The sequence below is a fragment of the Rhyacophila brunnea genome, unplaced genomic scaffold (genome assembly GCF_057557595.1).
Source record: "Rhyacophila brunnea isolate RB1 unplaced genomic scaffold, BYU_Rbru_1.0 scaffold_19, whole genome shotgun sequence".
In the NCBI taxonomy this organism is placed as follows: Eukaryota; Metazoa; Arthropoda; class Insecta; order Trichoptera; family Rhyacophilidae; genus Rhyacophila; species Rhyacophila brunnea.
Window position 1 is genome coordinate 35,848,172 of NW_028232848.1, and position 15,450 is coordinate 35,863,621.

At 32.3% G+C, this 15,450-nt stretch overlaps 1 protein-coding gene across 1 annotated transcript; it reads left to right on the forward strand.

Annotated features, from left to right (window-relative positions):
- Nucleotides 1-1,114: 1,114 nt before the first annotated feature.
- Nucleotides 1,115-13,953, forward strand: LOC147072976 (mitochondrial import inner membrane translocase subunit TIM50-C-like). The gene is made up of 7 exons (XM_085946228.1): nucleotides 1,115-1,354; nucleotides 2,774-2,957; nucleotides 4,866-5,034; nucleotides 7,151-7,284; nucleotides 7,521-7,746; nucleotides 8,631-8,754; nucleotides 11,172-13,953. The coding sequence occupies exons 1-7, from the start codon at nucleotides 1,204-1,206 to the stop codon at nucleotides 11,360-11,362; spliced, it is 1,179 nt and encodes a 392-aa protein (XP_085802354.1). The 5' UTR covers nucleotides 1,115-1,203; the 3' UTR covers nucleotides 11,363-13,953.
- The last annotated feature ends 1,497 nt before the right edge of the window (nucleotides 13,954-15,450 follow it).

Below are 15,450 nucleotides of genomic sequence, written 5' to 3' on the forward strand. Positions count from 1 at the left end.
AATATTCTCCTTTCAAAACGTCAATGATGACTTGGCAAGTTTCGGGAATTATCTTGCCCAGAGTTTGTCTTCCAATCGCAGTTCTATAATGCAAGTCAGTGAATGTTCCGCCGGCAGCCAAAAATTGCAGGGTTGCACATAATCTATCATGAGGAGAAATAGCTTCCCTCATCATAGTATTTTTTTTTTAATAAATGGGGAGACCAAATTATACAGTTCTGTGTATACATCCTCCGACATTCGCAAATAATTGCGGAAATCGCTCGGTTGCAAACGCAATTCTCGTATTAAATTTGTGTGGGATAATGTCGTTCGTTTCCTTATCCAATGTTTCACCCAGTATTTGTGTACCCTTTGCTTCGTTATTACATTATCTGCCACCCAATAACCCAAAAAACATAAAACGTCGGTATCATTTAACGCCATCACGATTTAACTGTCAGATATACGTATATTATCTATGCTGTCAAAGTCGACTGTTTTACTCGTCAAATTAATTATATACTCGTTTCGTTGAACGTCTGTTGGCCAGTAGCAGAACGTAGAAAAATCTGAAGACTTATTGTCGTCGGACTTTTGGCTTGCCAATGGAGCGCTGGCATAAAAGTTCAAATGGCAGCCGTTTATATATCATAATCTATGGTTGTTTTTACGTATATTATCTATGGTTGTATCTAATATAATATTGTCCAGTGTTGCCATGTCTACTGAAATTTCAGTAGATCAACTGATATTTTTTGCCAATATACTGAATTTTTGATTTTTTTTCGAAATTCAAGAAATCTACTGATATTTGTGTCTCTCCATAATTGTAAATTAACTGATGATTCTTTTAATAATAAACTTGAAATGATTTACGCATGACCTTTTTTGATGTTATACACTTCTAAATTGACATAAAAAGCATTGTAAGAGCGCCATTTTACCCATTAATATCATCATTGTTTAAAATAAATTAATATTATTAGTTATTGTTATTCTTATTAGTTTTAAATCATATCTAATAAACCACATTTTTCAAAATCTACTGATATTTTATGAAATCTACTGAATTTTTTGTTAAAATCTACTGAAATTTTGACTTGGCAACACTGATATTGTCTATGAATTGGTTAGTGTTTGACATTTCACGTTGAAAATTTTAATTCTATACTTGCGAGGGAATTTGTGAAAATAATATATAGCTAAATAGTTGGTGATGGTATGAATATTATGTCTACAATGTTTTTCAGAAGATTTTTGATGTTCGGGAGTCAGATTCCGACGCGGCAGATTTCCAATAAACTTATTTATCGCTCACAAGAAAATAAATTCGCCTGTCTTTCTCGGAGACTGTTCGCCTCAGGAATTACAGGTTAGGGCAGCATCTACTATTATGTATTCAGCTTTATTACACGATTGTATCAAAAGGAATGAGATTATTAGATATTATATTATATTTGAAGGCAGTATGTTATTATTATTAAATTATTTTTGTTCAAAATTTGGGTTAATATTAAGTAAGTATTATAATATTTCAATACACAATTTCGATTTAAAAAATAAAAAAATTATATCGACATTGCAAAACCAAATTTAAGTAACTTTACAGTAAAGCCTTTCCTGTCTATGACAATTTGGGTTAGTTTATGGAACGCCATATCTTTTTTGTGATCAATGTCTTTTAAGCCCAAAAACCAAACCAAAATCAAACACAACCTGCTGTAACCCAAAAATAAATCTCTCCAACCATGTCCGATCCTAATATGATCATATGGGCCTCCGCAGAGTAGAGGTTTGTATTAACAGATTTTGTTTTTTACGAGAAATGGATGTCAGCCACTTGCTCAACCTTTTAGGTCCATACCCTGACTCACACACGAATTGAAAAACAATATGTGTAATTGGCAGACCCAGGATTCGAACCTGGGACCCATGGCTTGATAGTCCAACGCTTAAGCCGCGCGGCCACAGTGGGTAGTGTTATTATATATATTGGTATTGATAGGTTGTGTTAAGTTTTTGGTCTCAGAACACCTTAACCACAATGACAATATAGAGTACTATTAAATTACCACAATAATAATTTGGGTGGTTCCATGATTAAACAGAACAGTGACAAAACTGAACATGACAAAACAGAACAGTGACAATACAAAACAACGATAAATATAACTATGACCTTTCAGGAAAAATCTCTATTAAGTATGTTGATAGATTTTTAATAGCAGAGATTTTCAATACGCCATAATGAATCAAATTATATACCTAATTTCTGCATTCCTAATCGCTAGAAAGCCTCAAATAAACGGGACTTAACTCTGTGTTGCCGGCAAGCTTAGGATATCTCATCTTAATTAATATAATATGTTAAATATGATTGGGTGACTAGGTACAATGAAATAATGACCTAACCTAACCTAAATAGATTCCACAAAAATTTATGTTTCATTTTTCCCCTGGCTGTTCTGTTTTGTCCGGTTATCAATTTGGGTAATTGTGCCGCAGATGCCGTGCCGTCATTAGCTTTTATCATTTTTTTTACGAAAACAGTTTATTCCATGTAGAAAATTATAATAAATATCATTTTCTGTTGGCGCATAGGCTTTTCGATCCAATAATTGTTAATTTAAAATTTTCATACATTTTGATGCTTCATTATCACAATATTAGTTGGGGTAGGTTAGGTTTGATCTAAAAAGAAAGTTGTAAAATCTCATGACGGCATCTGCGGCACATTTACCATAATTTGTTGTGTACATAATATTAAATTGTTTTGTCATGTGTTTTGTAGGTAGTCCACCGTTGAAAGGAACCCAACCGGAGGCGGGCCCTAACTTACTGGCTCAGCTTTTCCCACAAACGACTATAGAGAATGCCAATAGTGAAGAGATTCAAAAGAAGCAGCAGGAATTAGAAAAAGAATCCAATGAAAGAAGTGAAGAGCATGAAAAATCATGGCGAAGAATGAAATTGGGGTAAGAAGCAATTACTACTTACTATATAGGTCGAAATTAAATTAATAGCTATTTCAGCTGTCATACAATTATCAAGACTACTAGTCTTATAGGTAGTTTTGATAATGGTGTGACAGTTGAAATACCTAATCAGGAACGCGTCAAGCAGGGGTGTTGGGGGTGCGAAACACCCTTGTGGGAAGAGTTCGAAAACCCATAATTTTGTTAAAAATACAGTATTCTATTCAATTACACAAACCGGATCGTATGATGAAATATAAGTCCACACCTACATTGTTTACTGCAGTAGGGCGGCGATTACCATAGAGCAGCAAATTGAGAAATTAAAACAAAGTACACAAATTTTAACAGTAATCTTATTTAGGTGTTTAAAATCTACGATCTATAACTAATCCATCATAATTATTGTATGCAGTAACACAAAAGCAAGTCTCAATAGGATGGGTCAGTGTCATAGCGTAATAAATAAAGTGTTTCTGCAAATATATAGGTTTTGGCACATTTAAAAAAAAAAATAGTAAAATCTTTCATCTCATTACATCATATATTTATTATTTTTTATAAATTGTGCTCAATTTGGTTATTTTAAATCATTACATGTTATAATTCAAAATATTATAAATTCAATAGGTAAATGTGTCATAATTTTTGTTATAATATAAATAATATTTCTTGGCAATATTCAGTTTGCACCCGGGCGGCAGCAACCCCTGGCACAGCCCTGTATCTAATAAAGCAATCTGTAGAATTTAATGTAATTTATGTCTCTCTTTTCTACCTAGTACCTAAATGGTTTGTGAAGTCAGTAGGTACCTACCAGCGCCGGCGGCTCAGCACTTCATTACAATAAATAACTTCTTTTGTAGTTTATGAATGCCATGCTTGTTTCGGGGAATTTACGATGGTTTTCAAATTTTTTTATGTTCTATGCTTAAATAGAACGTGGCGCGAAAAGTGTTATATAACGATATAACGAGTAATGCTTATAACGAGCAAATTAAGTCGGTCTCATCTTCCTCGTAATAACCAAGTTCGACTGTAGTACCTATTTATTTTATGCTAAAAGTACTATAATTTTGAAGGTTTCAAAACTATAGTTTTTAAAACTATAATTTTGAAGTTTTCAAAACTATAGTTTTTAAAAGTATTTGACATACAAGTGAAGACAGTTGGCGCAGCGCGTAACGTTCTTTTCATTGAAAGTATGCATAAAACTTTTTCAAAAAAAAAAAAATGCATAAAACTACTCTGTCTTAAAACCAGAATTATAAAGTTGGAGTGAGGTGGAAGATGAAGTGATCTAATATAGACATAGCATATCGCGTGCCCTGAGGCTGTAGGTATCTTAGCCTAACGTGTTACCAGAAATATTGGACTGTGTGTGTGAAAAGATATGTATGAAACCTTCAAATCAATCTTACGTGAACGGTTTTAACTTTGTGAAATTTGATCTTTTTTACAGCTATGTAATTTTTGTATAATACATTAATTTACGCCTGCTGGATTTAATGCAAACAGTCTCTTGGTTTAGAAGGTTAACCGTTGAGATAGTAGAATTTTCTAGCCCGAGCTCGAATCACGGTTGGGTATTACTTTTTTTTTTAATAGGTATCTATTTTTAGTGCCTGTGGTTTTTTTTTTAGTGAAATAATGATGATGAACAAAACTCAAATTCAAGTCTTGTAAAAATGGTTGTCTTTTTTCAGTTACGTACCACCTTTGACACTGTTATCCATAATATACTAAAATACAGTTTTTTGTGTCCTTTTTATGTCAATTTCCGCTCTCTGCTTTGAACACCCGTCACTGGTCTCTCTAAGGCAAAGTGGTAGAGTGAAGACCATAAAGAGTCAATCTGTCACCAATTCTAATCCAATTAGTATTAACTTTCAATTGACTTTATTTCAGATTCACGATATTCGGTTTGTCAATATCGGCGATAGGCGTAGCTTTTATTCACGAGATGGGCTCGCCCCGGATTGAAAACGGAGTTATAGTCGAAGACGAATTCACCCATTTACCTGTCGTGCAGCAGTACCTGAAAAGAATGTGGAAAGAAATTACATTCTTTGAAAAGGTCAGTCATGTTTAGATGTTTTTTAATACTTGTCACCAGTGGCGGCCGGTGGTTTCCAAAATTGCTTTCATTGGGGGTGCACTCAAAATTTTCTTACCTTATTTAAAAAGCATATCAATTCAGCGTTGTTTCTGTTTAGCGAACACCTCAATCACTTCTCATTAAAGTCTTGAAATGTTTGTAAAAGTTTTTTCTCAATGCTTAACACAGGTAGACATGTTAAGTCAGTCCTGATTCATGGTAAGTATTTCTGAAAGACGATTTAATTCTTTTAATGGTTGAAAAACACTTTTCAATTTCCACAGATGTCATCGGACCATCCTTTTTTTATTCTGACTCTTATTATTATTATTGATAAAGTCTACGTTTACCGACATCATTTTAAAACACATACACTTCACTGATTGAACTATAATTATAAGTATTAATATTATAAATCTTTTATTCAAAATTTATCATTTTAAAACACATACACTTCCCTGATTAAACAATAAGTATATATATTGTTATGAATTTATTTTTATGAACAAAACTATCGAAATAACGTGACAAAACACCTAAAAAAGCCGACTATAACGACGACCGCAGAAATCATACTGAATTGTATGTAAGAAATAATATTTGAAGAAAATATTAAAAAAACAAAACTATCGATTGTTTTGAATAGGTAGGTACGTATTTTTCGACTCTCGACAAATCGTCAGTTTCTTCATCTACAAAAAGCAATAAAACTCCAGCAAAATGCCTGCATTGTTAAAAATATGACATCATGTTATACATATTCACTCACTATGAGAAAGAACATGGTAACTGAGATTTTAATTTTTTATAAATTATATTCAAATATTTGCAAATATAGAAGGAATAAAGGATCGATCCAAAATATTTATGTTGATAATCAATTTTTATTCAATATCAGCCTATTTTCAATGAATTTATATGAGATTTAAATAAAAAAAATCTATTTTTTTATCAATCCTGCTAAATCTCAGTTACTACATTTTTCCGCGTAAATTTTGAGCTGCGTCCCTAATGGTCATAAAATTTTATGTATTCATGAGTTATTTATCGTTTTCACGTGTCGGCTTGAACTGTTACTACCCAATGTAATATGAACGGCAAACTAAGATCCATATTTGTGTGTTCCGACGAGCGCACGAATTCGGTGACTGTTTACTGAGTATATGCTTTTGGTATAAATTTACATGGATTAAATTGCGATAAACGAGTGATGACTTATGAATAGCATTGTTGCACATTGAGTGATGTTTAGGAAAAAGCAGTGCAGCGCACATGCATGGTGTTAGAGGAGCCGCCGCTGCTTGTCACTAGTACCTACCTACGGTTGGGTTACATTCAACAGGGTAATATTAATTTATTGAATTCCACAAATTATTTAGTTTTACAAGACAAAATTTTTTATTTCGTCTAAATATAAAAGATAAAATACAATACTTTCAAAAAGTGACAAATGTTCTTTCTTATTCACCATAGTCCATACAGTAGAACTTCAGTTATCCAGATTTACGATTATAAAAAAAATTACATAATATGTAATAAATGCTATTAACAGATTTTTTTAAATATCATAATATTTGTCAGAGTTAATGACTTTCCATGCTCTTAAGGCAATAATTAATTATCTGTTAATGGGCTCAAGTTCCGTGGCTGGATCAAATTATTCCGGAGTGTGATTCCAACGGTTTGAGCAAAAGGCTAATAACCATTCCAGACAGTTTGACAGAACGCAATCATTTTATTAATGATAATATATTAATACTATCGACTGAAGGTACTTGATGGAATTTGAATTTAAATTCTAATGGATTTATGTTTTGTACTATTCCATTTACTTTCTTACAATTCCAACGGTTTGACCAAAAGGCTAATTACCATTCCGGACAGATTGACAGAACGCAATCATTTATTAATGATAATATATTAATATTAATACTATCGACTGAAGGTAATTGATGGAATTTGAATTTAAATTCTAATGGATTTAAGTTTTGTACTATTCAATTTACTTTCTTACATTCCATCAACTTAAATGGAATAACTTAAATCTATTAGATAATATATTACTTTCCATTATATTTTAAATTACTTGTTGCAGATGATAAAGGAGCCGTCCCGTGAAAAACTGTTACCGGACCCTGCCCCTTACCCGTACCAGCAACCATACACGCTCGTTTTAGAGTTTACGGATGTTCTCGTGCATCCCGATTGGTCATATCAGACAGGCTGGAGGTGAGTCTTCAATTTTGATATCCTACTGGACATAATGCTATTCATGTGCGGTCCCTCAGACAAATAGAAAATGTATAAATTGCCCCTACTGATGAAAAAGTTGTCTATTATTGTTTTAAAAGGATTATAGTAATTTTTACGACTGCCAGTTTTGACGATTCTGGCTAGAATGGTCATAAGAGTACATGTTCCGCTTGAAAATATTGATTTATTTGTGTGATAATTTTTGTGTTAAGGTTCAAAAAGCGTCCCGGTCTAGACGCGTTCCTAGATGCGATGGCGTCCACAGCCTACGAAGTCGTAATCTTCACAACGGAGAATCCCATGATGATCTGGCCCATCATCGAACAGATGGACCCCAACTCCAACAGGATCGTCTACAAACTGTTCCGGGACTCAACGCATTTTGTTGACGGTGTACACGTCAAAAACTTAGATAACCTTAACAGAGATCTCTCAAAGGTACGATATTTTCCATGTTTCATTTATTGATGAGATGGTATTTACTGTCACTAGTTTAGTGACGTATCAGACTGGTATGTGACAAGTTTTGTTTTTGATATCCGCTCTGTATAAACAGAGGTTATTCAATGTGATAGCGATTAAAAAATCTAGGCATAACCAGAGCTGTCAAACCCATGAGTACCATTTCAAAAATTTTCATGTGATTTTGAATTTCTAAAATACAGCCGAACTCGGTTATTACGATCTCGGGTGTAATGAGGAAACATTCGTTGACATTTTAGTTTATGATTTTCTCAATACGTTTATTCACTTTTATAACGAGCAACTTATCGGATATACCGAGCTAAAATATTATCAAAATTTTTCTTAAAACTGTTAATGTGTGGATCGTTTAAAAACATTTCGACCCTAAGCAATAAAATCCGACCGAATAGGATGCCGCCGGGATCGGATTATGTTTATGACACTAGTTAAGTGTCCAAGTACCTACCTAATTGGTGAAATAAGTAAAAAATCCAAAGTTTGTGAAGTCAGTAGGTACCTACCAGCGTTCATTACAATAAACTACTTCTTTTGTAGTTTATGAATGCCATGCTTGTTTCGGGGAAAAATTCTAATTATTGTGTATTTTTGTTTGAATTGCGAATTATTGTGTTATGTGACCGCTCATTTAAAAATACCTATTCTCTGAAATAACGAGTAACGCTTATAACAAGCAAATTCAGTCGGTCCCATCTTCCTCGTAATAACCAAGTTTGACTGTATATATTTTGCCAACTTATCACAGTTATTGCCAACTTTTTTGCGATGGAAGAATTTGTGTAAATATCACACAAAAATACCCATCTGGTAAACGAAATTAATTGTATTGTCAATTATAGGTAATAGTAGTGGATTGGAATGCCAATTCTACAAAATATCATCCCCAGAACACACTGAGATTGCCAAAATGGAAAGGAAATGACGATGACACCACTCTGCTAGATCTCACTTCTCTTTTAAAAAGTAAGTCATGAAGAGTTCTGTAATATTATTTCAAATTTGTTGATCCCGATATGCCAAAATTGAGATTTAATCTAAAGTTATGTATACTTTCACAAAGTTACAAGAAGGCAAACTCCAGATTCCACATTTGGATACCTTAGTTCTATAGAGAAACAACTCAAAATACCTTGTTCTAAGATAATGGTGTTTGAATATTTTGCACAAATTCTCATTTGAATGTGAAAACCTCGATTTTTTAAATAAATCTGTTAATTTTTTATTTAGTTCAAATGAACTTAGCAATGCACAGTGAAATTATACAGTTTAACAAATGATCAACCTAGACATTGAATTAATGATTAATCCCAGCGCATCTACTCTATACACAAGACTGCCATAGGCCGCTATCGAGGGTAGTTTTTCATTTTTTGTATCAAAACTTGACTTTGTATCAAAACAAGACTTATTGTAACAATTACAATAAGTTAGTTGTAATTATTACAATAAGTACTATGTTTTAACAGCACCTCTCTTGGCTGTGATAAATTTAAGAGCGAGATAGACAGTTTTGACTGTTTAGAGACGGCTAATTTATTGTATTTCTTTTTTTCAATTCAATTCGATTCATTTATTTTACGTATTGTGGACATTACAAACTATAAGTTTAAGACGTTCACGACATGACATTTAGAAATAAATAAATATTATTAAAACAATATTAGGTACATAACAAAAGAGATAGATAAGTATTAAGTTATTCTACAGTATAAATGTGTAAATACAAAAAATTATATAGGTACAAGGAAGTACACCGGATGAGTTAAGCAGACCCTATTTAAGAATTTATAAAATAACGTCCACCTATACTCATCCTCACGTAGATGGAATATATCAACATCCGAAGCGATTTGGTTGAACAGAGTTATTGCCCTCCCAATTGGCATCACCAATGGCAGGTTAGTTCTGCTCCTCGGGAGAACAAACAACTGATGCTCCCGATTTCTAAGATAGTTATCAGGGACACACAACTCAATACTACCAAGAATGGCACACCACGTATAAGTCGAAAAATATTGCCTGCAGTTTTTACTCTACGTTAGTTTCGTTATGTATATTGCCTGCAGATGCCGAAAGGCGAATCCCAGGTCACAAAAAATTACTCAAAGGGAATAGTACAAAACTATTATTTTAATAAATGTATTTTTTTCCTTTATGTATGATGTATGTATATAAAAATGATGGCTTGCCATATGACCAATTTGCCATAAAAACACACTCATCTTGAAGGTGTTATTTTGAGCATTCGAAAAAAATATAAATAACTAAGTATATTTTTATTTATAAACGGGTCCATCCACCATAAATCCACCGATGAAAAAAACTTTTGATCTGCTAAGTTATAATTAGGACCCGGATTTATATGCTGGTGCATATTTTGTTAGGGTGAAGACACAGAATCCAAAAATAAAATTTTATTGTGCATATAAATGCATATTTGAGACGTTAGAGCATATTTGAGACATAAGTGCATATTTCATAAATAAATGCATATTTTAGAGCTTTTGAATGTATAATTTTAGTTTTTTTAAATTATTTTATCGAAATATAACTAAGTTAGGAAGGAAGATAGTTTAGCTGCACTTGCATTTTTAATGCCATCTCCGAGCTGTGGATTTATCAGTGGAAAAAGTGAAGTCAACTCGGGTACTATTATTTAAAGTTTGCCCAAGTGGACGTTGAGAGGTAGTTTTCCGCATATAAACAAAATACTGACAGATACATATGCAGAAAAATTTAATGCCAGAGCATAATATTGAAAAAAATAATGTATTTTTTTTTCGGGCAAAAAACAGAAAATAGTATTTAGGAATAGTAGTGTGTCGTTTTTGTTTTTTAAGTTGTGTTTGGTTTACATTGCATTTGTTATTCAATTATTTGTAGGTACTTGTGAAAAAACTATTTTGAAAATTGTAATTGATTAACTTTATATTCTTTGTTTTTGTTTTATGTTCTGATATCGTATTATGTTGAAAAATTATTAACTAGTTATTCGATTTTTTGTCGGTAATATTGGGTGAAGTGGGTATTTATAATTATTTCCCACAAAAAATGTCAATTTTTAACTGCATATTTCTTCGGTTTTAGTGCATATTTTATTGATTTTAAGTGCATACGTGCATGCATATAACCATGTTTTTTGTTGCATACAAATCCGGCCCCTAGTTATAATAAACGCATTTCACTAGCTATGATATATTTGTATGATATTTTTTCATTTCAAAACTGCATAACTTTTCACCAATTCCGGGATTGGTATAAAAAATACATTATCCCAAAATCTGGACATTCAAAATTCTGACCGGATTGTATTCCCTAATAGAAACCAGATGGCAGTTGATGCATTGAAAGTATTTTAATAAATATGTATGTGTTTGCAGCAATTGCCGTTTCCAATGTGGATGACGTTCGAGAAGTCCTAACTTATTACAGCCAGTTCGATGACCCCATTGCGGCCTTCCGAGAAAACCAGAGAAGGCTCATGGAGCAGATGGAAGAACAGGAGAAAGAGTTGAAGGCGTCCCAACAGCCCATGACCAGCAAGTGGTCTCGCAGCTTTCTCAAGAAGTAGTTTTCATAACCGTGCAGTGTTAGTAATGTTTGTTTAATTTGACAATTTATTGCGTCTGTTTACTGTTATTGTTTTACTCATCTGTACGTCGGAAGTGTTGAATTTCGTGCTGAATATATACAAACTAGTATTGAGTATATACAAGCCATATTTTGTTATTTATCATTTCTAATATTTTGACTTATACATTTATAAATTGTCACGGACAGAGATGTAGTGGAGCCAAGATGATTAAGATGATTAATGTGTAATATAGAACACTATGTCGTTATTTTTAATTTGGAAAATAATTAAAAACAAGAATATTCATGCCCAATGAACTAGGTGTAAAAATGCAGAGGCAATTAGACAGTCCAATTTCCACAATGGTAAAACTTATAGTAGCCCTTGTCCATCATAAAAAATCTTAAAATACTAAGTAAATATCTTTAAATTCGAGTGCTTAAAGTCAGACAACGTTATCTACAAAAGTGTTTTTTTTTTTTTTTTTGAGATAACGTTATTTTACATTTACGGCTAGATGATAGTCAAACAACGTTATGTCAATCTTTTCTAATTTCTTATTAAATCGTCAGTAAAGTTTAACGCTAACTACGTTAGTTACCCTTGTTTTCATATTTTTTAAAAACTATCCCTATAAATTTTAACATCATCATAAGCAAGATAAACGTACAATACACAATAAATTATAAAATATTAAGATTAGGTTTTAAATAAACATTTCCCTTGTTGAGTTACAAGAATCTAAAATAACGATTTTTGGCTCTCCTGTAAAGTTGCACTTTTGTAGATAGTGTTGTTTGACACTAAGCCTTCGAATTGTACAATAACATAATACTCCGTTTACACGTGCATGGATTTACTGCTGACTGTACGTATTATCACAGCCATAACAAGAAAATGTACATGTAAACATGTATTATCCTGCAGTTGCAAGATTGCATGCATGAATCAAAAAAGTTCAGAAGCTTCTGAATTTTCACGTGACAATTGGACCGTGCAATATCTGCGCCTGCGCAGTAGAACGATAGTAGTGAACCTGCCGGTAAAAAAAACGAACTACACTGCGCAGACTCATTCACGACCTGTCAAATAGTATCATAAAATGACAACATCGCGTCTCGCTTACTCTTGAAGAGACAGTCAGCACTTTTACATGTCAATAGTTATTATCGCAATAGTTTAAAATACGCCCTATTGGTGCAAGTAGATTCATGCACGTGTACATGTGCTATGATAATATATTGACATCATTAATGTCTCTATTATGTATCAATTTTCAGTTATAAATATTAACCTGTACTACATAATATTGTGTAAATAACACTGAAATAATGAATGGATTTTGTAAATAAAAAAAACACGTAGACAATGAAACTTATTATTAGACTTTTTATTTTCTCTCCTGTATTGTTAATAATTTTTACGCATGGTTACCTATGCTTTCGAGGTACAGATTTGTAAATGGGAAGGATTTTTTAAGAATTATTATCTTATTTTTAAAAATTGAAGACATGGCCTGGGGTAAAATAGTGTCAACCCTCATTTTGGTGAAAATTGGGTAAAGTATCCCATCTATGTGTCAAAAAATGACTCATGGTACCTTTTTATCCAAAAATATTTCAATGAATATTTTGATATAAAATATCCACAAATTATTAGTGGCAGGTGAAATACCAGATATGTAATGCACGCAAAGGATACCTATGGCTTGTTCTGAAATTAATCAAATTCGATTCGTTTACGAACAAAGTTTAATATTAATAAATTGGCGCTTAAGTGGGAGAACTCCATTATAATGGTTTTAAAATGAAGTCTTATTATTTTTTACAAGGAAGTTTTTTGATGAACTAGAAGTCCATAGACATTAATGCATCCGATTTATGCTATGCTACTGATCAACAGACAAATATGTAAAAAGTTATGTTCTGACAGTTGTCATACTTAACAGTTTCGCTGCCTATTATATAATATAGAATTGACCCCATGTGCCAATTCCACGAAAACGTAAAAATTAGGTCAAGGTAGATGAAAACAAGTGATGACTATATTCATAATATTTTTTAAATAGATAAACATGTCAATACGGCAGTTAAATATAATGTCACCAGTCGGAGCCGGCGGCACTGCCCTTGAACTTGAACTGTATTTGTTATAAATAAGTTATGTTATAACAAGTCGTAAATTATAAAATTTTTCACAGTACTTAAGACATTGAAAACATTCAAGTGGTTTTGTGAATGAAGGCCCTTGTAAAATGTTCGAAAATATTATTATGTTATGCAATTTATTTTATGGATTTTTTATGGCCTGAGATAACGAAATTTATCAGGTCCCTAATTGATTTTATGAGATTTGGTGTTCACCATGTTATGAAAAGTATCAAATTTCAAAGCAACCACTTAAGTAACACTAATATGAAGACCAATTAATATTTTCTTTGAACAGTGGCATGCTTGACTAAAAAACTTTTTATCTTTATAAAATCATACTGAAAAATATTCTAAATAACCTAATGCTGCCACTGCCGAACATGCGATAAGTGATAATGATAAATGGTATGTAGGTAGGACCTTATAAAACACAGTGCCGAAAAATGTCTATAAAAAAACAAATTAAAAACCAACTAGAGAAAAATATCGGTAACATATTCATCTACGATGCCAGCTAAGAAACAAATCACTCAATGGTAGTGCCAGTGAAATAATGACAATTTCGTGATTACTATACAGGCGGCTCCGATCGGAGCCGGAGGCAGCGATGCTGTTTAACATATCGTAATGTTTTCCGATAATCCTTAAATATTGTATTATTTATAAATGTGGATATACATAAAATAATAGAGTAAAGACAAAACGCAATATAAATTTAGCGATCTCTTTTGAAAAATTTATGAATTCAAATGAAAAATATTTGCTAAATCTCTTTTTCTATTTGCTAGGTATCTAATTAACACAATCACTGCTGACCTGTTAATTAATATTTAATTACCACATTTAAATATCATGTTAATTATATCTAATGGCCGGGTAATGCAAACGCGCCAGTCGCGTTCATACATTTTTCGGTCAGAATGAATGCGTATCAATGACAGTTTTTGAACACATGCATCGGTCAACAGATGAATTCTGTCGACTCGACAGGTAAAACATCAAACATGTTTGAAATTCAACAGACCTCGGTCTGCAGATTTGGAAATTCTCCACATTGAAAAAAAAGTCTGACGACTATAAATCGTTCGACTTGTGTGGCAAGGATATAAGAATATGAAGGTTGACACTAATCCTCGGCCTTTCATAGTATATGATTTACCTTAATTCTTCATGTCATTCGGTTATTTTTAAAACACCAATTACTGCCTGGTGGTTCTTCTTTAATGTGAAAATCTTCTGTGTATTTTTCTATGAACCTGTTTTTTTGTTATCGGACAGATGTCTGGATCAAAAATAATGTTCGAAAAGACAGATAGGAGTTTATAATAAGTATTCAAAGCTTTAAATTGTTTTCTTTTTTATATCTATAGTAGTAGTATCTCATGTCAGGCCTCTATACTTCGCCAGAGAATAAAAATTAAATATAACTGTTCCAACATGTACATAAAATCAAATGCATTTATTTAATATGCAAGATTCCATGTAGTAAATAATACAGCAGCAACATGCAGGAATCAAAAAAGTTTGAAAGCTTCTGAATTACTCACCGTCAGCAGTAAATCCATGCACGTGTAAAGGGGGTATTGGCTTCATCTCTATAGAATGTTTTTTTTAACATCTTTGATACAAACCCTCATTTTCAGCTGCTATTCTGTCATTTTGCTGTACATAATAAGTATGATATTAAAGACTTTGTAAATAATCTACTTTAATTAGCAATGCAAGAAAGTACAATTTAATTGTTTTTTTTTTTTGAATATTTGTTTTTCTGTCACTTGTGAGTGTTAAAGAGAAATTTAATGTACAGTTGAAGCATTTCATTAAGGTAAGTTTCGTTTCTTATGAGGATTACAGTTGTAATTAATTTAGTTTTAGCGAACGACACCAAAAAAAAAAAATGGTCATTTTTTGTTTGAAATGAAAGTTTGTTTTTTA